This window comes from Musa acuminata, chromosome BXJ3-9, assembly GCF_036884655.1.
Source record: "Musa acuminata AAA Group cultivar baxijiao chromosome BXJ3-9, Cavendish_Baxijiao_AAA, whole genome shotgun sequence".
Classification (NCBI taxonomy): domain Eukaryota; kingdom Viridiplantae; phylum Streptophyta; class Magnoliopsida; order Zingiberales; family Musaceae; genus Musa; species Musa acuminata.
In genome coordinates this window covers 9,331,933-9,356,369 of record NC_088357.1, presented here as the reverse complement: position 1 = coordinate 9,356,369, position 24,437 = coordinate 9,331,933, and the positions used below count along the sequence as shown (strand labels likewise).

The 24,437-nt window shown below is 40.8% G+C and overlaps 5 protein-coding genes and 1 non-coding gene across 7 annotated transcripts; 4 read left to right on the top strand and 2 right to left on the bottom strand.

Moving 5' to 3' along the window:
* Nucleotides 1-5,786: 5,786 nt before the first annotated feature.
* On the top strand, nt 5,787-6,952 carry LOC135586239 (3-oxoacyl-[acyl-carrier-protein] synthase I, chloroplastic-like). Its single transcript, XM_065169110.1, has 2 exons — nt 5,787-6,233; nt 6,896-6,952. The coding sequence occupies exons 1-2, from the start codon at nt 5,787-5,789 to the stop codon at nt 6,950-6,952; spliced, it is 504 nt and encodes a 167-aa protein (XP_065025182.1).
* A 2,035-nt stretch (nt 6,953-8,987) lies between these two features.
* LOC135650219 (trihelix transcription factor ENAP2-like) lies at nt 8,988-10,569 on the top strand. Its single transcript, XM_065169455.1, has one exon. The coding sequence runs from the start codon at nt 9,202-9,204 to the stop codon at nt 10,375-10,377; it is 1,176 nt and encodes a 391-aa protein (XP_065025527.1). The 5' UTR covers nt 8,988-9,201; the 3' UTR covers nt 10,378-10,569.
* Nucleotides 10,570-14,135: 3,566 nt separating this feature from the next.
* LOC103997919 (uncharacterized) lies at nt 14,136-15,085 on the top strand. Its single transcript, XM_009419264.3, has one exon. It carries the CDS (start codon nt 14,356-14,358, stop codon nt 14,977-14,979), a length of 624 nt encoding a protein of 207 aa, XP_009417539.2. The 5' UTR covers nt 14,136-14,355; the 3' UTR covers nt 14,980-15,085.
* A 2,660-nt stretch (nt 15,086-17,745) lies between these two features.
* On the bottom strand, nt 17,746-18,772 carry LOC135583504 (dormancy-associated protein homolog 4-like). Of its 2 annotated transcripts, none has more exons than XM_065169342.1 (3): nt 18,437-18,772; nt 18,224-18,326; nt 17,746-18,133 (listed from the first exon to the last, which is right to left on the bottom strand). In XM_065169342.1, exons 1-3 carry the CDS (start codon nt 18,678-18,680, stop codon nt 17,926-17,928), a joined length of 555 nt encoding a protein of 184 aa, XP_065025414.1. In that variant the 5' UTR covers nt 18,681-18,772; the 3' UTR covers nt 17,746-17,925. The 2 variants fall into 2 exon arrangements, with proteins under 2 accessions (XP_065025414.1, XP_065025415.1); XM_065169343.1 differs by having other exon boundaries at nt 17,746-18,060; nt 18,437-18,771.
* Nucleotides 18,773-21,973: 3,201 nt separating this feature from the next.
* On the bottom strand, nt 21,974-22,566 carry LOC135649153 (auxin-responsive protein SAUR76-like). Its single transcript, XM_065167270.1, has one exon. It carries the CDS (start codon nt 22,514-22,516, stop codon nt 22,124-22,126), a length of 393 nt encoding a protein of 130 aa, XP_065023342.1. The 5' UTR covers nt 22,517-22,566; the 3' UTR covers nt 21,974-22,123.
* A 1,208-nt stretch (nt 22,567-23,774) lies between these two features.
* Nucleotides 23,775-23,848, top strand: TRNAT-AGU (transfer RNA threonine (anticodon AGU)). The gene has a single exon. It is a non-coding gene; the product is annotated as a tRNA-Thr (tRNA).
* Nucleotides 23,849-24,437: the final 589 nt, after the last annotated feature.

The window sequence follows — 24,437 nt, the reverse complement described above, 5'->3', positions numbered from 1 at the left end:
CAGAGGTAAAAAGAGATCATAGTCATTAGTCATTTGCCCCACACTCAAAAACAGGAAATATCTTTACAGAGAAGGCAACATCGATCATTTTAACTGGTAAGGTATATTTCGGCCCAGGTCACGTCATGCTATAGTCAAATCAGTAAAAGAAGCACCTCCACACGCCGAGCCAATAACCGTACCAAGATGCCGCTCGGTATGTCCCGTCCCGATAAGCTCGGGACGATACCGCATGGCGTTGTTCCTCACGTCCCGGGACGGTGACCGCACAAAGGTACCATCTTACCCCTCGAGGATCGATCGTCATGTTAAACCCGCGTATGACCGACTCTCGTACAGTAGTATAAAAGCCCCTGGTCGGCATCCGGCCTGATGAAGAAAAAAAAAAGTAGAAAGCAGAACCCCACACTGACTTACTCATCGAGGGGCAACAATCAGTAACCACCCGATATGGCCTTATGTGCAGGAGAGCGGTCATCCCCTAAGCAAGATTATCTCGGAGAGATTGCCTCCCCCTGACGCACCGATCGGCATCCCGAGAGCCATCAACCAATTTATCGTACAACAGTCACCAACTAGCTTCTCGACCTCAGCTACCAACTCAGACGACCGAAGACTCCCGACATCGATCTGTGAACCAAGCCATGCTAACTCATCAGCCACGATGTATCTGTTCACCAATATTAACAAAAATATTTACACATCATATACAAGGAATTATAGCTTGTACGGTAACTTTGATAACGGTTTTAACTATAATGGGTGTAACGGCTTCAAAAAAAATTATATAAAAATAATAAAATTATAAAATTTTTAATCAAATTAAATGACTCTATCAAACCCAAGTTAATTGGTTTTAAACTTAGGATTTAACCATAACATAAATTATAATTGTGTTTTATTTTATTATATTTAACTCATTTGAAATCAAAATTATTTTTTTAAAGTCAAGAATCAAAATTGAATCATTCACAACATTCAGTTTGAAACCAACGAATTATCAAGCCAATTCGATTATAGTTCCAGCTTGATTCAATCCAAACGATGATAATAAAATAGAGATAATAATAAAAACATTGGACGTAACTTCAACTTCTGTACTCACAACACAATACAATATTTTTAGCACCATTCTGATTGGGGAGAGACAACAAAGAAAAATACAAACAAACAATAATATTTTGAAACTAAAATGTGCTTATTTCAATCGATAACATAGGATAATTTTACATAATCATTCTAACAAAAAAAAAACACATTGATCAATAAATTTTTTTAAATCGAATAAAAATAATGATATCATAAAATTTTAAATAATGATATTATAAAACTTTATATACTGTTGTCTATAAACTTATTTAATATTATAAATTGACTTATACATTTACAAACCTTTTTTTTTCTTTCTCTTCGAATCCTCTAAATTATTCTATATAGATTTATTCATCTATATCCTCATTCAGAAAATATTCTTTTCATACTCGTTTAATGTAACTCAAAATGATAATGAGCTACTAACGTCGTAATGATCATCAACAAGTTTTTTTTAAATAAAAAAAATATCTCATTATAATTGATACTTTCCTTATAATAAAAATCTTTGACTATAAATTTGACTTTATATCATTCAATATTATATTTTAAATTATATTTTTGTTAAAACTCATTTAACCGAGTCTTTTACAATTATCATGTAATTTTATGAGTTCACAAACACTATTTTAGCCTATTGATTTTAACTTTTTTTTTATTGTATCATATCATATTTCAAAATAGCTATTTTTAATAACTTGTGAAAACGATAAGAGGTCCTTTGATTCTTACGTCATAATATGATATTTATAGATACCGTAGGTCATCTTTTCCTATTTAAATCTTTTCAAAACTATTACATGTGATTGTTCAACAAGATTATTAGCAATGACAACATATAGGAGTTTATTAATATTATTTTATTATTTAGTAATTCGAGAAATAATAATCTATTAATTAAGAAATGATAAAGGAGTAATAACTTATATCTCGTTCATATTAAAATTAATCTTTCGATATTTTTTATTTTCACTAATTTTATCATTAATCTTACATTACCATTATCTACTACTCATACTACGATTAGGGTAATAAAATATGTATTCCTTAAATTTTTTAGATAATTAATAAAATATTAAAAAATATTCTTGAATCTAATTTTTTCATATGGATTGAAGATATTTATCTTTGGACAACCTCAAATATATAGTTGTCTCAAACTGAGTTTAATACTAGTACATAACTTAAATAGAGTTGATGAAATTGACTTATATGAACTCTGTTAAAAATATTTATAGTTGTCCAAAAAGCTTTACCCCATTAAGAGTCAATCATAAAAAAAATAACTTATTGTACTCCTAATTATGTCTATAAGAGTATGATTTTATCATTCAACAGTATTATTCTGTTGTGACATCTGGTAATACATATCGAATATAAATATCTAATTTTTTAAGTATCTAATAAAAGAGCTAAGATTCTAATATGATTATCATATTTATCATAAAATTTATCACCCCCTATTTGATATGATAATTTTAACATTTTTATCTTAGTATTTCTCAACATCATTTATATATTACTCAAGACTATGAAAACTTTCATGTATTAGATATACATAGTTATATCAATAAATATATTGATAGGTCAAATATAAATATGATAAAATATCATATTTATATGAAATGATGTACATATATCAATATAAATAAACCGAGGAAGTTCATATTCTTTTTATATACTTAGTTTAATTTTATATTATATGAAGTCAACGATGGTTTGATCGATATCAATCATACTACAAGTTGGCATAGTATTACCATACCGTAAAAGGATAAAACCTTTGCAGCCCTCGAAAACAAATGGCCATCAAAAGTAACCGCGACAAAGGAATCCACGATCCCCCGTCTCGAGAGAAAATGAATCGTCGTTTCCGTACCCGCCGGACTCGTCGTCGTACCCGCCTGTCCGTGGCTCGATGGCGATCACCGATGGAGACATAGCACGAACTACGAAGAAGCATCACGCAGTTGGACCTGTCTTCTTTTTCTTTTGTAAGATATCGATCGAGCATATGATGTAATGATAATATATGAAAGCTGGCTCGATCGATTCTATGATGAAACGAAGTTAATAGTATGCTTATTTTCGAGACCAATTTGCATCACAATAAGAAATATTAAAGTAATATCAATAATATATATAGTCTCATTAGTTCTCGTCTCCAATGTAAATATTCAGAGACGGGGAAGGAGGAATAAGGGAATGAAACGAGAGGAAGGAAAAGAAAGAGTTACAGGAAATTGGCAGGCTGGCGCGCCTTGCCCTTCCCATGCAGCAGCATTGCCCCTTCCTCTAGGGTTCCGCCTTTGGCCGGGGTGGATGCCCTCCGCCTCCCGCACGCCGCCGGCTCGCCCTCTGCCGGCTCCGTCCGCGACTCAGTCGCGGAGGCCGCGCCCCGTCGCGAGACGGATCCCAAGAAGAGGGTGGTCATCACCGGGATGACGCTCGTCTCGGTGTTCGGAAACGACGTGGATGCGTACTAGTAGAAGCTGCTGGAAGGGGAGAGCGGGATCGGGAACATTGACCGGTTCGACGCTTCCAAGTTCCCCACGAAGTTCGCAGGGCAAATCAGAGGATTCTCGTCGGAGGGGTACATTGACGAGAAGAACGACCGGCGGCTTGATGATTACCTGAGGTATTGCCTTGTCAGTGGCAGTCAAGCTCATGATAAGGTGTTCCTCTTTTCACATTTCACTATAAAGTATACTTTTATATTCACAAACCAGGGAATGCAATTGGAGATGTATTCTTCATGATTATAGTTCACTTATGAATTGCATGAGTGATGCTGTCCAGGCTCTGATTAATATTATCAATCATGATTGCAGTAGTGTGAAACTTTGTTTGGAATTAGAGAAAATCCATCAAAGATAAAATGGTTAAAAAAAATTACTTTTGGCTGATACTCGGTATTTTCTTAAAGTGTTACCATTCGTCTGTTGTTTCCTGAAAGATTTGCTTTCGTTTCTTTGAAAGTGAAAGAACCATTTCAATTGGGTTTTTCATGTTACGTTTTCACAAGCATTGCCTATGTGGTTGACTTGACTCAAAACTTTCAAGTGTCTTCTTGGATTTTAGAAAGAATATAGTTATGCCACTACTGGATTATGATAGTTGCTTTAATTGCGTCTTTGATGTTATTTTGGTATGGGAAAGATTGGGAAGAAGAAAGCTTTGTTTTAATTCATCCTTGAGGTTGTCTATTGATAGGGGATAAGATTTCTACAACTGCTTGAGGAAATCTCTATAAATAGAGTTCATGTACAATGCACTTTAAAGATGCAGAGTGTTAAAGAAGATAAGATTTCCACGATTGCTCGAGAAAATCTCTCCCAACTAACCGATAGAGGATTGGAAATATTATTTTAACGCAAGAATTCTGATACCATAATAGATTGAGAGGTGATGAAAGAGATTGACATAGTTGCATTAACATGAACTCTATTTATACAGGGTAGAGGGAAATATTTCCTCTATCAAGATCGGTTAGTTGAGAGAGATTTCCTCGAGTGGTTGTGAAAATCTTATCTTAAGTGTAACTCATCATTTGCATAGAGACAACTGAGTTTCCAATTTGCTAGGCAGAAGGCAAAGAAACAAATAACCATATTTAAGTAGCATAAAGCTGAAGACATCTTTAGTGGTCCATTTCACTAGTTTATGCATGAGAGTTTATTCTTACATTTTATTAAGCAAACAGTAAATTCAATAATTTATTTGCAGAAACAAGAGACAGATAAATAGTATGACAAAGGTGCCAAATAATTATGTACAGTGAGCAACAGTCTTTTCCAATCTTATAAAGGAGAACTTAAGTTGCAACAATTTTTTATCATGAACTTCAAGCATGTTTGCTCAACTGCAAGATGCTATGGTCATCATCATGAGTGTGCATATTTTGTATCATCAATTTAAATAAATTAGTATTTAAAAAGATGATTGTACATAATCACTTGCATATTTGTGCTACCTGATTTCATCCCTAGGGCAGTTGACCTAAGAAAATATTATGCAAAATGCTTCTGCTAATGTATATTGGGATATATATTTGGAAAGCAATAACTTTAAGCATCATTCTAGTGTGAAAATCTTAAGGTTGAGTCAAGCTTAGATTAATTTAAATAAGCTTGATGTAAATTTAATCATGCTTTATTTCACTAATGATTGTCACTTAAAAACTGCTCCATTTGTCCGCTCTGATTAAGGATGGTCTATTCATTCTCATTCAAATGTGTAACAAAACCAAGCTTGATGGAACACTTAGGCTCAAAATCAATCTCATGCTGTGCCCAGAGGAACTCTGGGCTTCATCAGGCTTGACTTTGTTAGATCCGTAGTTCCGTACTATACTAGTTGGGCACGGAGATATTTCTACAGTTTCTTTCACCATGTAGATAATGATCAAACTGTAATTGTTCAAGCTTTCTGGATCAGTTGCCATCAATCATCAGCATCGTACAATGATTTCTCCAAGTTTGACTTGTGATATTGCTCGGTGGAGCTGAAGGACTGGAAAAATGCTAATTCTTCTGCTTGGGACATCTTGACCTGTTGTAATCGTTGTCTCTGTTGTCATCATCATCTTTGTCATTGTTGTGCATTTATTTTTTTATAGATGATCTTGACCTATTTACAATTTGTCAATCTTCATTCATGTTCCATCTCTTATTGAATCATTTTTTGCCAAAACCATGTATTGGTGCCAGATCGACAAGGTTCGAGCAGGTGTGCTTATTGGAACAGGCATGGGTGGCCTGACAGTGTTTTCTGATAGTGTTCAGGTTCTTATACAGAAAGGCTATAGGAAAATAACTCCATTTTTTATTCCTTATGCCAGACCTAACATGGTTTCTGCATTGCTTGCTATGGATATTGGTTTTATGGGTGTGACTTACTCCATTTCAGCAGCTTGTGCAACCTCCAATTGTTGCTTTTATGCTGCTGTTAACCATATTCATCAAGGTGAGGCTGATGTAATGATTGCTGGTGGTACTGAAGCTGCAATTATTCCAATTGGTGTTGGTGGGTTTGTTGCATGTAGAGCACTGTCTCAGAGAAATGATGATCCAAAGACTGCATCAAGGCCATGGGATAAAGATCGAGATGGTTTTGTTATGGGTGAAGTTGCTGGAGTGTTGGTATGATTTGCCATATGATTATCTGCTTTTATTGTTGCTTTTAATGTTATCTCTCATGTTGTGCATCTTATCTATAACAAATGTCTTTGATTATTAAATAGATATAGCTTCTAACTAGTAGTGCTCTGGCTAAAATAATTATTTGAAAATATGTTTCATGCTTATGGATTTCTATTGGTATATCTTTTATTTTCTTGTCATCACTTAATTCACTTATCATCATTTCCCAAGGTTTTCGTGAGATTGTAAGATTGTTTATTTTGCCTGTTGGTTGGAGAAGTGCTTGGAATAAGTCTGGAAGAATTGGGCTCCTGGATAATACGTCATGTTTATATGCATAGCATTGTTCAAGTGATGAGTTCAACATAGTCATGGAAATATAATATATAAGTTAATATTTAAACATTACAATTTTGTTCAGTTATTTCAAACAGTTAAATTATTGATATTTGATTGGTTTCTGCCTTATTATCATGCCAGACATTAGATGTCTAAAGTGTCAAATTTCCATATTAGAGAATACTTAGAGACCAAAGTAAACAATGCACCATATATTACTTGTATAATGTGGTTAACCACATGAGTTGTTTTCTCTGTATATTTTGTTTGCCAATCTATTCATGATTGTTTTTTGTTGTTTCTTACTATGTGTCCTGGAAAAGGTTCTGGAGAGTCTTGTACATGCGATGAAGCGCGATGCACCAATTATTGCCGAGTGAGTATCTGGGAGGTGCTGTGAATTGTGATGCCTATCATATGACAGATCCTAGAGCTGATGGGCTTGGAGTTTCATCTAGTATTAGGAAAGTCTTGAAGATGCTAGGGTGGCACCAGAAGAGGTAACTCAATTATCTTTAGCAGTGTGAAGCATTCAAATTGATTTGTTCTTTTATTATCATGCATGTGGAACATTTTCTTACCTGTTTGCTATTTCATCAAAAATATTTGCTGGAGTTGGAAACTATATTAGATGTATTTCCACTCATCATACTAAGTGCCAATTTTGTTTGTGTGTGCACCTGTACACATGGATAGTTCTGTTGCTATCTATTAACCATGCCATTCACGCAGCAGCCTTCATCCTCAACCACTTTTTATGCGTAATTCTTTTACATAATTCGGCTTTGTTAATGGCAACTATCTTGGATATCCCATGGGCCAGCATTCTTTTTTATTATTTTCTAGTTAAGGAACTCCAAGCATGTCTGAACCTCTTCAGATGTTTTCCTCGTTTTAGCCTTGGTTGAAGACATCAAGGATTTGACTCATCAGTATATCTCCTTTTGTGTGCAGGAGCATGTCTGTGTATATTTGTGGCTCCCCTCATGCACTTGACTGCCCTTTGCATTGTTAATTAGAACTACCGATGATTCAGCAGAATGGAAGAGATCATAAATTGTCCAATCATCAACGTATACAGATTTATTATGCATCTGCAGAACTCTTTTTTTTTTTTTTTTCCCTGCATGAAATACATCTTTTAAAAATACTTTCTCCTGTCAGTGAGATGTCATAAATTTAAATTTTCTTTCATGTCCATTCATTGAGTTTGTTTTATAATTGCACCATTCTGGTTTTGTACTAATTCCATCTGAGTGAAGTTCCATTCAATTTTTAAATTAAACCTTTAAAGATGCCTTTCATAAATATTATATGTAATCTCATCATTTCTGCTTGGTAGACATCAAACAGCTAGTTTTAATGGCATCCTTCCAGTTGCCACTCTAAAAGATGTTGTGGCCACAGAGAAAGTTCTGTTGCAAGAACAATGTAGGTGTCATGTTTTTCATCATGTCTTCTGACTAAGATGTTCTTCATACAGGTTAATTACATTAATGCTCATGCAACTTCCACCCTTGTGGGTGATCTAGCAGAGGTAAATGCTGTTAAGCAAGTCTTTAAGGATCCATCTGGGATTAAAGACTTGTGGGTGATCTATAGCAGAGGTAAATGTGGTGGTACTTGCACCCTTCAAGCCATGATCCTGCTTGGCTAGTCGTACCCGTTCTCATACCCGCCTGCGCGTGGCCCCCAAGCTGTCACTGGCTGTTTCTGGGACCACCACCCGTGAGCGACTTTATAGTTCACGTAAGCCATGGAGAGAGAAGCAGCAAAATCTCCACGTACCCTCCCTTCTCCCGTCACACCAAACAAACCAAATAAATTGTTAATTATAATAAAATAAAATAAAAATCACTGACAGAGCCACAGCCGATTGGACAACGATAGATAATAAAATCATTTTTTAGAAAAAAAAAAAAACGTTCTGTGAAATTTTTTTAAAAATAAAAACACTCATTACAGATTTCTCAAAGCTAAAGATATTTTTCAGAAATTTATTCTAAAATATTTTATTAAACTTATCATTTATCTATCAATTTATCGGTTTAATCAAAGAGGAGAAAGAAAAAAAAAGGAAAAGGGGCAGGAATAAATCGTATATATATATATATAATTAAATATATGCGTCAAATCGATTGACTTATTAATCGGATCGATGACGCGGTGAGTGGAAGGCGGTCCGGTTGGACGATGGGTCCAGAGTCAGCTCTCCGTCTCGGCGATCGGTCCCACTCCTCGCAACCGAATGTGACGCGCCCAACGCCGCGATTCACACGTGCGAGGGCCCGTCCGGGACGTACGCTGACGTCGTCTGTTCACAACCAACGCAACCTCCGTCGAGCCCACCAACTGGTACCGTTATATTCCCTTGGGATTTCAGGAAACGATATGAGAAAACGTTGCATACGTGCATCGTATCGGACGCCCAAAACGCCCGTCAAAAACGTGACGCCGGTCGGCGGACGAATCCCTCTCCAAAAGAAATCCCTCCTCTTCTCGGCCGGCCGCCGCCGCCTCTTCCGATCCCTCCCTTTCTATCCTCTCCCTCTCTCTCGCCCTCTTCCCGTCTCGTGCCGTCGCCAGCCTCCCTCGCTGTCGCGGCAAAGCCCAGATCTTGGCGTCGACGATGGAGGACGACGACGACGCCCTGTCCCCGTCGCGTTCGCAGTCCCAATCCGCCTCCAGATCCCCGTCGACGACGTCGTCGCCACCCCCTGTCTCCGTGGTGCCCCCCTCCTCAGACCCCTCGCCCCACGTACGCAACGGCCGCGTCGCGGAGCCCGTCACCGTCGCCGCGCCGCCGTACCATGCCCTCGCCCTTGCCCTCTCCACACAGCAGCAGCGCCCCTCCCCCGCCGCCGTAGTAGGAGGAGGAGGCGGCGGCGGCGGCGGGCGCGAGGACTGCTGGAGCGAGGGCGCCACCTCCACCCTGATCGACGCGTGGGGGGAGCGCTTCCTGGAGCTCAGCCGTGGGAACCTCAAGCAAAAGCACTGGCAGGAGGTCGCCGACGCCGTCACCAGCCGCGACGGCTACACCAAGACCCCCAAGACCGACGTGCAGTGCAAGAACCGCATCGACACCCTCAAGAAGAAGTACAAGATCGAGAAGTCCAAGATCTCGGCCTCCGACAGCTCTACCACCTCCTCCTGGCCTTTCTTCCACCGCCTCGACCTCCTCCTCGGTCCCAACCACAAGCCCACCGGCGCCCTGCCGCCCTCCAGCACCAAGATACCCGCTGGCATCCCCGTCCGGCCCCCGGCCCGCCTCACCCAGCTCATCCCGCAGCGGCACCGGTCCAGCCACCCGGCCCTCAACAAGGCGAGGTCGTTGCCGCCATCGGTGTCCTCCAAATCAGCAGACTCGTCCGCGGACTCTTCCGACGGTTTCCCGCCGCCACCGCCGAAGGAAGCCAACGGCAAGAGGCAGCGCCAAGAGCCAGAGGAGGGAGAGGGGGAGGAGGAGGAGGAAGGGAGGGCGGCGGGCCTGCGGGAGCTTACGCGGGCGATACTGCGGTTCGGGGAGGTGTACGAGCGGGTGGAAAGCTCGAAGCTGCGGCAGGCAATGGAGATGGAGAAGCAGCGAATGGAGTTCACGAGAGAGCTGGAGTTGCAGAGGCTGGAGTTTTTTATGAAGACGCAGATGGAGCTGTCGCAGCTGAAGAGCCACCACCACCACCATGGTAGTAGTAGCAACAGTAGGAAGAAAAGGATGGATGTTGCAGGTGGCGGCAACAACCACCACAATCACCATGATACCAACAACAACAACAATAGCATCGACAACAGTGACAACAATGGCTAGTGCAAGCTAAAGGAACCTCTTTGCTAGTCAGTAGTTATCAGCATCTCGTAGTCATTCACCCCCATCCATATCCTCCACCTCTCAAACATCGAGTTGGATGATTGTATTCTAATCCTCCCTCAGCCGCATTCTATTTGAATCTTATGAATTCTAATCTATGAATGTGATGTTTCTGACAATCTATCCTGGAAATCAGTTAGCAGAAAAGATGATGGCAGAAGAATGAGAATGTCACTCACAATTCTTCACTGATTACACTATTTTACTCCATTGTTTTCATTAAAGATGAGAGACTGAGGAAGAAAAGTGCACGGCAATATATTGATTTGGTCGCAACTTCTTTTCTGGCAGGAGGCTTCACACAGTGTGATCCATAGAAACTACCAATAGCTTCATTGGGCATTCAGTTTCTGTATGCTGCAAAAGAGTCACTTATAGATGTCAAAAGTGGATCTATTGAGCCAGCTTTACTGTTAAGATGCATGAACTGAGTGAGCTTTCGGGATTTGACACTCTCTTGCGGATACCAAAATCATATTGTCACGGACTAAGCTGGTTTTGCCTAAATCGTGCGACACCCTTGCGTGTCTGTCCGCAAAGGTCAGCCTCCCCGAAGCTTCCCATTGTCCCTTAGGACCAACAAAAGAAAGAACGGGCTAGAGAGAACGCCTCAATCGGGAGCTCTGAACAGTGGCACAACAAAGGGTAAAATGGTCCATTACAGATCGAAAATCTCACACACGTGTCCACATGACACAACCTTTATTTACAAGCCTAAAGAAGCCACCAACCCAACTAAAATGAGACTATTAAGCCTTCGACCGCCCCTCTACATACTGTACAAGGCATGAACATGCCAAGAGACACGGACATACATGAGCATTACATCAAACATCTTGTTTAGAAGTTTGTCCGTGACAATATGGTGGATGATGAACAAATGAAGTATGAGAAGGTTCCAAAGAAGTTTTGTTCATCAGACCATATTCATAATTTTTTTGTTGAATAATTTTGGTATTATTTGGAAAAAGGTTTACATATAGTGTCAAAACCAAAAATACTTTTTTTTTTTTTCAAAGATCCTAAATTGATATCAATTGGCTCATATATTCTGCCTTTTCTTAATGGCATGATTCACTACTCAGTTCTGTACATACATTTTCAATTTATCCAAATATTGTAAATATTTGGAATCTTTTTTTTTTCAAAAAAAATAAAATAAAATTATTCTAAGAAGTACTAATATAACTCTAATCACGTTCATCCAAGCGTAGCAAACAATACGGATCAAGTGAATCTAACATAAATGATTTTACGTAAGTGGTCAACTAATATGTATACTTGTTCGTTCGATGTATAAATTAAATTTATTATTATTATGTGAAAATTTTATGAAGACGAAATTTTTTCATATATATATATATATATATATATATATATATATATATATATATATATATATATATATATATATATATATATATATATATATATATATATATGAGAAATTTTCGTCTTCATAAAATTTTCACATAATAATAATAATAAATTTATACATTGAACGAACATATGTTTTCTATTTTTCGTTTTTTAACAGTGGTCTAAGAATATTTTGAATGTAAGGTACAATTAAAGGATATGTTTATGAGTTGGACAAAAGACAAACTGCAGAATCAACTTTGAAATGCCAAGGATTAAGTACAGATCCTCTTAATTACCATGGAAATCCTCTTGCCATCTACAAGTGCAAAGAGATAGAAGAATGAAACCTATCAGCTGCATCACATTCATCGAACACATGACATGCATACCTGATACCTTCAGCAACTCATTCTCGAGCTTTTCCAGTAATGGTGGAGGAGCGAGTCCGAGCTGGAGAGGGCGGGCACGCGTTGCCGCCGCCACCGTTCCGATGGCACGAACACGTGCCCTGCTTCTCCAGCACGGCTCGCCCTCCCCTTCTCCCGCTCTAACCCCATTTCTGGGTAAGTGCAGCAACACATGACAGTACCTCACTGCTACCGTGAGTATATAACCTGAAAACATGGCGTCTCGTGTTGGTGGTCGTCAGAGTTTAGGCTGCCGGAAAGGCTTTGGTTGATGAGATGTCATGGATGACGGTGTAATTGGGAAAGATCCCAGGGCTGTCTACCTAAGCACCTACCTCCATGGCCGCTGGATCAATGGCAGACCACCCACCACTGGTTGTCGAGGGAAACCCTCGGAGGAGAAGTGGGATCGATCACGGGAGACACATGGACTTGGTTGAGGTTGCTGCGTACATCTCCAGCTTACCGATCCCTTCAGCTGTGGACGCCATTGCTGATGACGTACAGCATGGACTTAGAACCATTTAAGCGCCAACACGCTGCGCCGTCCTCGGCCGTATCTTAATGGTGCATGTCGTGATGAACTCGTCATGGGTTGAGAGGATTTGGCTTGCTTTGACGCAGTACGAATCAGCGGTGGCCAAATGACTTGGATGATTACTTATTTAGAGGATAAGGAATCAGTGGCGGCCAAATTACTTGGATGATTACTGTGTTAGAGGATAAGGAATTGACGAATAGAAAAACTCCTACATGGAAAGAAAAAAAAATATCTTAAATTTCAAAATTTACTATTTTATGTATATTAAAATTTTAATGAGAAGATATAAAAGTAAATTACAATGATAAAGATAAGATTTTCTCAACGATACGAGGAAATCTCTCTATTCAGGAAAATACTCCATTCGAAAATCTTTTCTCCTGTATAAATAGAAGAGGGACATATTAATGTATTTAAATATTTTCACTTGGTATCAAAGCAGTGAGAAAAGCGAAGCTTCGTTCTTGCCTTCGGCCAACGACCAATGCCACTGAGAATTGGCACCGTTGTAACTAAATTTCTTTTATTTTATGATCGTGATATCTTCTTCGAAGAAAGGTCTCAGACAATATTAGAACAATAGTCATATTTGTAGCGTGTTAGGATAATTCCTTCCTGTCTCTTACCTTTTTTTGATAGTAAGATAATTTGTTAGATTTTCATATCTACTTATGGATGACTTGTCAATCATTTGGTGAGGTGAATTATTTGAGGATTTTATACCTATAAATATAAAACTATGTGTATAGTTTGGTGTTTTCTAAGGTTGAGGAGACTTTGCTGCTCAACTCAGGAAGCGAGTAGAAGAAGAAAACCCAACACGCCAAAGAGGGTGATCAAACGTCACGGGCATGATCTTGATCTTGACACGTATGCCTATCTTCCTTTATCCTCTCATTGGCCGCAAAGCAACAAATCGATTGAGCCCACACAACAAGACGAGCAAGCTGTCCGCTGTTCGCCGCCAGACGACAAGACTGCAGAATCCAACACGTGTCCTGGTCCCCCACCGCGGTGAGTGTGACTCGGCTGTGACGATGACGATGACGATATTAATATATTACCCGAAACTCCATCGCCACGAAGTTAATATCCGGACAACCGAGCGGCGGTGGATCCGTGCTCGACTGTTCTTCCCGAGCCAAGAAACAGTTATTTTCCGGACAACAATTGAAGTCATGGTGGAGCCCAGCATTGGCAGAGAGTATGCGACCTCGAGCGAGGATGTCCCGAGTTCCGTGTGAGACAGGAGATCAACCAAGCTCGGCGCCACACTGACGTGGACCGCCTGGCACCCGCACCAAACGACGGCGGTACCTGCACACCGTCGTCCCACGCAACCCTAAGTCCTGTGGGACCCACTTGGAGATCCACCGGATCGCGCGACCTCCGTCGTCCACGATTCCGATTCCCAGCATCGGCGAGGCATCTTCCTCGGCATGTACTCCCAGCATCTCCGCATCACATCGGTCCCTATCCAACGGCCCTGATCTGGTGTCTCTCCTCTATATACCCCTCGCCCCTGTGTGCTTCTCGCCGCAGCTCGGAGGGCGAGTCGAGAAAAGAACTCTTCCCATAATACACACCCATCCTTCGTTTTGTCCCGAAATGGACGTGCTCGATGTGCCGCCACTCGAGGCGGTGGCGTTCCGCCTCTACTCCCTCCCCGGCGCCGCCGCAGGCTCGGTGTGGGCGTGGGCCGCCGTCCTCGCCGCGGCGCTCGGCCTATGGGGCATCAGAACCGTCGGAACCAAGTCTGACGCCTCCTCCCCCCTCTCCCACTCGGCTCCCCGCTCCTCTTCCCCCCCGCAGCCTGCCATCCCCGGTCCCGCCGTCCCCGCGGAGCCGGCCAAGCCGCAGGCGGAGCCGACCAATCGCGAGGACTACAGGCCGATCGCGCGGCCTACCGGATGCCGCGTGGAGGAAGCCAGCGCGACCAAGGCCCGGTTCACGGCCTACTACCACGGCGCCTCCTGCAACGGCTGCGGCGCGGTGGAGGAGGACGAATGCCACGAGGGGGAGGATGGCGGCGCTCGCGGCGTCGAGTGCGGGGTAGCGGCGCCATGGAATCAAGGGTGGCGGTGGGAGGGGCTGACGGTGCGGCGGCGGTGGGACTTGGGATGGTATCGTTACCAGGATATGACGGCGCTTAACGGAAGCGTGGTGAGGTTGTGGGATGGGGCAGACGGCGGCTTGACGGCGAGGCGACGGCCGCCGCAAAATCCAATTTAGTGGGGAATACAACTTTGTGAGATGTGTAAATGTCTCTGCCATCAGTAAAAGTACAATTTTGCCCTCTCATTGATCAGAAAACGAGATTGGCGACCTTCTCATTCAATTCTTGCATTCGAGGTCATTTAAGACTTTTGAGAGCAGTGTGTCACACTCTTACGGTTCTTTGGTGGTTCACTTGCTCATTCAGCTAAAAATCCAAGGAAAAAACATATGCCTGAATGAATTAGTCAAAACAAAGTGTAGTTGGTTGATATATATAATAAGCTTTTGATAGCCAAAAAGACTTAAAATACTTGTATTATGCCAAGTTGGATTTATGAGGATTTCATCTATGAGATCATCCTATGATTTAGATATGGTCAAAAGTATTGAGAAGTTGTAGGGTAATCATATATCTTTGCAGTACAGTCCCTCTCATGAAGCTAATGTGGCTTAGATTGGAGTTTAGCATAGAAAAGTTATGCTTGGCATAGAATTCTTTTGACTTATGAAAGTGTCAACAGGCCAATTTACCTATTTAGAAGGGTTTTTCTTTAACATATCCTTGTAAAACATAGGAGATATAGGGATGATTTAATACATAATTAAGAAATCATATGTTTAAAATAAATAATATTATCTAATTGAAAAGTAAGTTGAAGAAAAACAGCAAGTATTATTGGCAAAGGAAAGATTTAAATTGGAGATCTTATGATAAACTGTTAAAGTTTTTATCAATTAGGCCATCTAATTATTTTAAAATATTGGATAATATTTTAAACTCTCAAATTTTATTGAGTGGATCTGGTACCTCATTGCTAGAGTAGTATTTTAGGTGTAGCAACATATATGTTAAATTGCTTGTACATTCAAATTAATTATCCTTATAATTGAGTTTTTTTTAACACCAGAAAGGTATAATGACACATTAACACCAACCTAACCTTATGTTTGGTGACTGCAGCAATTATTAGGCCATTTTTAATGCTCACCAAAACAAACCAGTGTTCCTCACTCTTTCTGGCCACTGTCATCCTGTGAGAAGAGGGAGGAAGACAGTGAATAAGTGCATCATTTACACTTTTTTTTTGTTTTTTGGTTAGAATCTAATAGCCTATAAAGCAATAAAACAAAGAGAAGAAATGATGAAATGTAGGATGTTCTTCTTATAGATCAGTGCAAGTTGATATAGAACATCCTAATAACATATTTCAATTCTCAAACACTAAAGACACCAAGTAATTTTTGTTCAATCTCCCAAGACTAATACATTGAACTAGTTTAAGATATTTTTTATCTAGATAAATGCCTTAGGATAATGTATAATTTAGGTGTTTCCATAAGGTGTTCAATCCCATTTTTCATCTTCAGTATTTATAAATCTCAATCCTAGTGCAAATTGTGCCCAAGTGCTTAGTCCAAATGACTTTGTGGTGGTCCTCCTCTTCATTAGCATACATGAATGCTTGGTTTATTTGGTGCCAAATCCCTGCTTACTGCAATCTAGAGGATCACATCCCTGCAATATATAATATAGTTTTCATAATTAAGCAAGAGAAAGGTACCACAATAACCTACTCTACTCAGGGAAAATATAGTTTTATCAAACTTAGAGCTAAGAATTATCTATGGGGCAGTTATCAATTAAAGAATTGTTACTGCTTCAGTACCTTTGCCATTAAATATAAGGGGAGCATGATAATTGACATGTCAACAATTATTTGTGCAGAGTCTTCTTGATTAAGGAACTAATGCAGAGATTTGGAACCATCCAAGTGTAGATTCAATATTTAGCTCACTAATATCTACTTGTAGCTCCATCATATAATATAATTAATCACCATGTGTTACATGAGGTTTTGTACTTGTGTAATATTGAAAATGGATTAGCACATATTATGTTATAACTTCTTGATGATAGATCCAGTGGGATGGATCTGATAAAACTGACCCAGACAACATAAGCCATTAGCAGTGTCTGAGAAAAGACTCTTTGGTGACATTTTATAAGGCTGATTTCCTCTATCATTAACAAAGTTAATTCACCAAACTAAAGGACTAAGTGTGATCAGATTATTATGTCTTGTTATTTGAAACTGGGAAGCTTTATTTTTTCTTCCCTTTTCTGAAATGTTTTGGGATATAATTTGGGGAATCTGTGTGTTTTAAGATGTTGCACTTTTTTATTTAAATCAGTAAAAGAATGAAAAGTAATTTTGTAATAATAATATATCTATTATCCACACAAAACTATCACACAACCACAATTTCAGCTACACAGCAAGCTTGCTGTTTGCAAGTGTCACTAAGCTTTAACCTGGAGTTCCAATGTCAGCTATGTGCATTTGTGCCAGTGGATTCACAGGCTCAACTGAGTCTAACAAAAAGAAGGAAAGATTCTGTCGACTCTGCAGACAGACAGACAAATAATCCAAAAGGTAGACTAATCACAAATACAAAACAACAACACTAAGTAGACCAGACCATGTTTCAGCAATCATTAGTTCCACAAAAGCTGTTGTTTGTGATCTTGAAGACAAGCCGGATCTGGAGTTAACCAGTATGTATCCATACTAGTGTTTATCTAGAGATCTCAGTCAACTCTTCCTTTAATCAAATAGCACACAAGGATGAACATTTAATCCCTTCACACCATGTTTCTTGCCTGTTTTTGGTGCATTTCAACTAATGTTTTCCTTGTCAACTTTCTTAAGATGTTCAAGTCCACAAGCAAAGCATAATCTCAAGTTTTGGTGCAACAAAATTTAGATAGCAAGCATTCCATTGAACAGAAGACCCACCGCTTAATTCACAAGCACAAAGATTACAAACAGAAGGAGGGGACAAAGCCAAGTGGGGGAAATGATTGCATAGGTCCATGCTGTGCCCTCCATGGCTCAAAAGTCTCCTACAAACTTTTTCCTGACTCCTTCCACTGCTTTCTTATAGCTACAAAAACCTGCATCATATGCACAGATCAAGATACAAACAAAGGTGACGGCAACTCCTTGTCTGCGACTGTCTTCTTCTTCTCTTAGCTTTCCTAGCAAGCTTTCTCCCCCATCTCACTTTCATCTGTCTAGAGAACTTATCACCACCCTGCAAACCATGTTTCTTCCGGTAATTACAATTGCGCAAGCGTAAAAAGACAGTCTTTTGCGTTCCAGTGGCCCTAAATATGAATGAAATCACTAAAAGCAGAGCCTTTTTATCACCAAAAAATATGAGTTAGGGTTTCCTGGCACCAAGATTTGGGACGAACCAGTCATAGACGGTGGGGGTTCTCGGCTCGGCCATCCCCGCTCCCTCAGCCACCGGCACCGGTTTTCTCCGCAACCGCTTCCAGTCTCCCCACGGCCCCGGCGCTGCCAAAGAAGTAGTTCAAACAAGGGGAAAAAAACTCGTTCTTGTCAGCTCCGCTCGCGAAACCTCTAGAAGAGAAAAAGGAGGGGCGGGAAAAGGAGAAGCAACTTACGCGCGAGGGGGGAGTCCGGGGCGCTGGCCGGCGAGGAGGGAGAGCGGGGAGAGGTGGCGGCGGAGGAGGACGCGGTGCGCAGGATGGTGACGCTGCGGGTGACCTGAGCAACGCCGCCAGCGGCGGCGGCGGCGGAAGAAGCAGCAGCGGAGGATGAAGGGGAAAAGGAGTTGTACTTGCGGAGCTTGCCGACGGGCGGAGGCCCGGCGACGGTGTCGTCCCACAGTTGGTCGAGAAGACCCATTTGATCCTTGGATGGAAGATAGAGAGGGCTCCAAGGAGACGCCTTTCTGTTGCTGTTAGTATTACTATGTTTCCAGAGGAGGAGAGGAGACTCGAGGGGTTCGGTAGTTATAGCAGCGGATGGGGTTGTATTTGTTTCGGATAAGCTCATATTTTCCCGTCCTTTTTATTTTTTTAGGCGGTAATAAATGTTAATAGAAAAGATAGAAGGTTTTAATTTCTTGACTAATTAAATATTCATATTGATTTGAATATATATATATATATATATTTATTTATATTTACATCCGTGCTTATCCATCGATTACTGATATGGGTTGAATAAGTTTTGTTGACTTTAGTATTCAAGAAATATGCTACTTGATTTTATGATTTTATACCTAAATTTTAATTTAAAGTTGAAATTTTGAGGTGGATGTTTGGAAATAAGTGATGAAAAGGAGGCGGCTTCCGAGATGATGGCCACCTCATGCAGATCATGACGTGTCGGAATGATTCTTGCTGGGAGATTTCGATTGGGCTCGGGCCCAGCGATCAGTGACGTGGGGCCCACAAGATGGAGAAAGGGTACACCCCCCCGGGGGTATGTGGATGTACCGTCAATAATGTACGGCATACGGGCGGGCAATCATCCAACGGCTGGTGGGACTCCTCCGGCGAGGGGACCGGGTCACGGTGGGTCCCATTCCGGACGGACGACGAGGTGAAAGAATACGAAAAAAGGAATAATGACGTCATATATGGGGTCCGCATCATCAGCGGGGGCGTACCGCGTCTGAGCCGCGACACCACCGTGACCGGGGGGGGGGGGGGCCGTCTCCGGCCTTCCAGAATCGCCTGGCAGCCTCACAGCGTGTCGTGTCACGTCACCTTGCCCCGTCGCGGGAAAGCTGTCCCCTCCGTTCCCTGTGCTGATGTCATCACAACCTTTTCCCCTTCTGCAGACGCAAACTAATTCTTAGTCAGATACTCAAAAGTATTCTTATTTATATCACAGTCGAAACATGCATTTATATCTTAAATTTATTAATTTAATTAAATAATTATCTTATCGGATCAAATTATAAAAAATAATATCACATCTTATTTAATAGTAGACATCATGAGGAGTCAAAACAGTGGACTAATATGTATCATGAAAGGATTTGATTTTGATTATATTTATTATTGATAAAAAATATTATACTTTTAAATAAAAAATTATAATAAATATGAGCTTTATTTTGATTATATTTATTTGTTTTGTAATAAAAATATTATATTTAATTTGGAGCCATAGCAATGCATTGTGAAAATTAATAAATGATGTCTGATGCATGAAAATGTGTTTTATATATATATATATATATATATATATATATATATATATATATATATATATATATATATATATATATATATATATATATATATATATATATAGAGAGAGAGAGAGAGAGAGAGAGAGAGAGAGAGAGAGCTATCATTTTGTGGGTGGAGACATCATAAGTTGGGTAGGCTGATAGAGTGGCATGTGTGGTTGAGATTATTTTTGTGTAGATGAGCTGAAAGAGACTTGAGGATTACAAGACAATACTGTGGGGAGACTCTTTTAATCATTGGAGAAGGACAAGCAACATCACGCAATATGAACTCTACCCTTTTGGCCCATGAAATTTAGGCTCATATGCACCAATATCACATGCCACTTTTCCTCGATGGATGATTCCAAAGATCTAATTCAGCCTTCATCTTCTCTGATCTATTTGCTGGAAACTAACATCCAAATAGGGAGGGAATAACAGCAAGTTTCTCCTCTCATTCAGCTAATAGAGGGCCTGCAACTTGACCTATATGTGCAGAGCATGAACCAATTACTTCATTTAAAGTCAGTCATCCTATCTGTGGCATGACAATTCTTTTTTTAACTCACTCCATTTATCCAACTTCTGCCCTACTATTATCACATTGAACAATATACTAATGGGAAATCAAAGGGAAGAATATGCAATATAAATACCTGTTAATATAAACGCACACAAGCACACTATGTTTCTCGCTGTAAAACAAACACGAGAGAGAGAGAGAGAGAGAGAGAGAGAGAGAGAGAGAGGAGACGTTAGTAATATATAGCAAGCACCAGAACAAGTGCTGTTACTTCACCACTGCTTCTGCTCCTGTATCTATCAGCTCACGTCTGCAAGAACAAGCCAACTGTAGTTACAGCTACACGGCTTCTGTAACCCTATAAAGCTTTCGCTGAAGATGAAGAGCGTCGTCCCGGCATCATTCCACCGACTGAGCTTCCAAAATGGTCGGCCATGCACGCTGGAACATGAAGCCATGCAGAAGAACCAACCACGCGTGGGAGTGCAAACTAAAAGCAGTAGCCGACAACTAAGCCTATCATGAATCAATCTCGATCTGTGGAATCGATTCACGTGTGTGGCTCACGTGGCATCAATGTTGGCACAAATGGTTTCCGTATTTATTCTCTGTGGAACAACCAAGATGATCAGATGAGGCCCATCGAGGTGTCTTTGTCCATTAAAGTATCATGAAACATTCCATGTGCTCCTTCTGCCGCGCATGCATCACGATTGATCTGCACTGCCATCTCATGACTAGAGCCTTTGTAACCGGAGGAGAAGTCACACGTATCCGAGAAGCAATCTCAAGCTAACAGTGCTCTGAAGGAGTAGGACAGAAGTCCACATATCATCCAGAGTCGATGCATGGTATTGTTTAGACGACAAAGGGCATGACAACCAGAAGGCAGTAGAAGTCCGGCTTCTCCGCCCATGGCACATGGACAGGCAGGCAGGCAGGCAGTGTTTGACCATTCAGGGTTGTCATGGTTCTGTTAACCTCTCCTGTCAAATATCTCCTAAGCAAATCAACAACGTATGTAGGAAAGTGTTCATGATCCTTGGATTCTTCTTTTCTTCTCGGTCGAGCCCACCTCCGTAATCAGCGCAGTGCCAGCTCCTGAGAGGTGATTCACGACTGGTGTTTGAATCTTCTTTTCTGCTAACGAAGAGGACGGCTTTCGCAGTCTCATGCCCTGTGGATAAGAAGGTCATGCGTCGATGATACTGCAACGAATGCTGCACTTATCTGTACATTAAGCAAGTTTGATGGAACACCATGAGTTAGTGCAGTGCAGTAGCAGGAACGCGACATGAACAGCAGTTTACTCTCCTTCATCGTGTCACACTCGAATCTCATATCAGACCATACGCAGACATACAGAAAAAGCATCGAAAGCTTACTATTCCAGAGACTGATAGGGCCAGAAACAAGAACCGATCAGCCTTGAATTCTTTTGCATAACAATATACATGATTATTTTGTAGGACATCCTTAAAACTAAGAGCATCCACATCTGAGAATCTAGAACAGAATAGAGAAAACGAATGGTTTAAGCATGCTATTACACTAAGAAGAGCCACATCTGCTTCGCCATCAACAGCAGGAATAGAAGTCTACCATCTCCTCTAGCGACTCGGGCTGCGGGTCGGCGTTCTCCAGCATCCACAGCAAGTGTTCGAAGAGCACCACCTCGCAGTCCACCACCGTCCCGGAGTCGTCCGCGGCGGACCCACCCGACCTCTCCACCAGGACCCGGAAGAGCGGGTGGCCGGCCAGGTCAGAGCGGATGAGGTACCGCCGGCGGGACTTGCCGACGTAGACTGTGTGGAGCCCGGGCTGGACCTCGTCGCCTTGGAACGACGTCGCTGACCGGGAGGACGAGTCACTGCTGCCGCCTCTGCCTCCGGCCGAGCGCGTGATCTTGTTCGATGAATGCCAACGCTTTATCATGCACTTGAGCTTGTTCAGCTTCCCGCTCTTCGCCATTCGGACTTCTCTGGTGACTGGCGGTGGCTCCACGCCCAACTCGAGAATGAGAGAAGTTGGTGGTTGTTTAATGTGTGTAAGGTGGGGGGTTATGACAACTTAAAGCGGTAGGAAGGAAGGAAGGAGGAGGGGACAGCGCAAGTGGACAGGGAAAGTTTGGCCATACGGTGGACGGCGGAGGTGGACGTAGACGAGTCTTGTAGCCGAGGGGACATATGTATGCTACAATGACAACCAGTCCTAATAATTCTCCCTCTGCTCATGAGGCTAGAAATGAGACAACAACTGGAAATGATGTTGACCATCATATTTCTTCAAAGACAACGAAATTTTAGCTCAAATGTAGTCAACAATTATGTGTTATTTTAATGCAATTTTACTGCAGAACTCAAATCTTGGATCTCAACACTGAGCAAACAAAAGAAATGAGCACAGCTTAATTTCGTCCACCTTTTAGCTGAATCAGACAATTGCCAAGGCACTATTTCTTTTGGAACAGTCGAACACATTAGTCTAATCGAAAAACAGAGTTATCTGCATGAGTTTGTCTGAATCAAACAGATGTCACTCTTGTCTGCTATTAGCCATGGCCAGTCACAGAAGGATATCAAATGCTTATTTAGTTCTGCAGATAGAAAGCTTGGAATGCATAATTCGTATTTGTTTTCTGTTGACAGACGATACGAAATAAGGCCAAATTAAAGTGGAGGAATTCGTATGCTTCATGTTCCTGACTTGATACAACTTACTCTAATCTAAAAGGATGCATTTAGCAGAAGCTCCTCAAGGAAATTGCCAATGTGTTCGTCCGAGATGGTGGAATCATTGAAGCTGCTTAAAAATGGATGTCATTCGACAGCAGCATTCTGTACAATTTGTTTTTCTTTTATGTCGATAAAGATCAGGATCGAACAGTAGTTTTTCTAAACACATCAATGGGTGCATTCATCATTGGTGGTGCATTAGAGAGATTAAACCACAACTGTTAAGAGTTCTCTGCATGCAGCTGAGTAGAAAAGGCGAAGGAAGTCGAGGAGGTGCATGTGATACCTCCAGACATCCTATGAACACAGAGAACACGAACTACTTCCAGTGAACAGATCAAACTAAGCAATTCAACGCGAACAAAGATTTTGGTCCTGGAACCGTAGTCTCGTTGGGATCATCACTGCTTTAGGAACCACGCAGCAGAATTGTTGGGAAACTGGTAAGGTATATATTTTATTTATATAATATTATTTAGAAAACCAATCATCCAGCTTTCATAGCTCAGTTGGTTAGAGCACCCGTTTAGTAAGCGGGAGGTCTTGAGTTCGAATCTCAATGAAAGCATTATCTTTTGTAATATGTGTTTTTTGAGGAATATTAATATCAATCAGGGTTATAAGCGTCGATGATGAACGGAAGAAGCTCCACGTGTTGTGGAACTATTGCAGCGACTCGGTTTGAGTCGAGAGGTGAATTTGGTCCGAGTTGGAAGCTTGACCGACTCACCCAACTCATTCCCTAGCGATGATACTCCACCCATGGAAACGAATCCCACGTTTTGGCATGGAAGATTTATATGGTTTCCGTAAATTACCTAAGGATACTTCACAAATGAAAATTTTCCGAAGAAAAACGTTTTAAGATGAATATGAACTGTTTTTCTCCAGAATAAAATTGTTTTCTGCCTTTCATCCTACAAAATCATGTTGATATTATGATATCAAATTTAGATATAAATAAAGTATCCCTAAATCTATTCAAAAAATAAAAAAGTTATACATTCACTATTGCAATATTATTATCTCTCTCTTTAAAAAAAATGAAGTAAATGGATAATATTTTGATTGTTACACATGTAATAAATTTAAATATAAATATCCTTAAATTTTAAAAAACAATTATTTGGAGATGTTATTCCTATTCTTAAGGTATA

Bases quoted from the DNA above. Each gene is read 5' to 3' on its own strand.
- LOC135586239 (XM_065169110.1), top strand. From the start codon at position 5,787: ATGTATTGGTGCCAGATCGACAAGGTTCGAGCAGGTGTGCTTATTGGA. The intron at 6,234-6,895 runs GTATGATTTGCC...GTCCTGGAAAAG, and splicing joins GTGAAGTTGCTGGAGTGTTG to GTTCTGGAGAGTCTTGTACA.
- LOC135650219 (XM_065169455.1), top strand. From the start codon at position 9,202: ATGGAGGACGACGACGACGCCCTGTCCCCGTCGCGTTCGCAGTCCCAA.
- LOC103997919 (XM_009419264.3), top strand. From the start codon at position 14,356: ATGGACGTGCTCGATGTGCCGCCACTCGAGGCGGTGGCGTTCCGCCTC.
- LOC135583504 (XM_065169342.1), bottom strand. From the start codon at position 18,680: ATGGGTCTTCTCGACCAACTGTGGGACGACACCGTCGCCGGGCCTCCG. The intron at 18,327-18,436 runs GTAAGTTGCTTC...CTTCTTTGGCAG, and splicing joins CCCGGACTCCCCCCTCGCGC to CGCCGGGGCCGTGGGGAGAC. The intron at 18,134-18,223 runs GTTCGTCCCAAA...ATTCATATTTAG, and splicing joins ACCCCCACCGTCTATGACTG to GGCCACTGGAACGCAAAAGA.
- LOC135649153 (XM_065167270.1), bottom strand. From the start codon at position 22,516: ATGGCGAAGAGCGGGAAGCTGAACAAGCTCAAGTGCATGATAAAGCGT.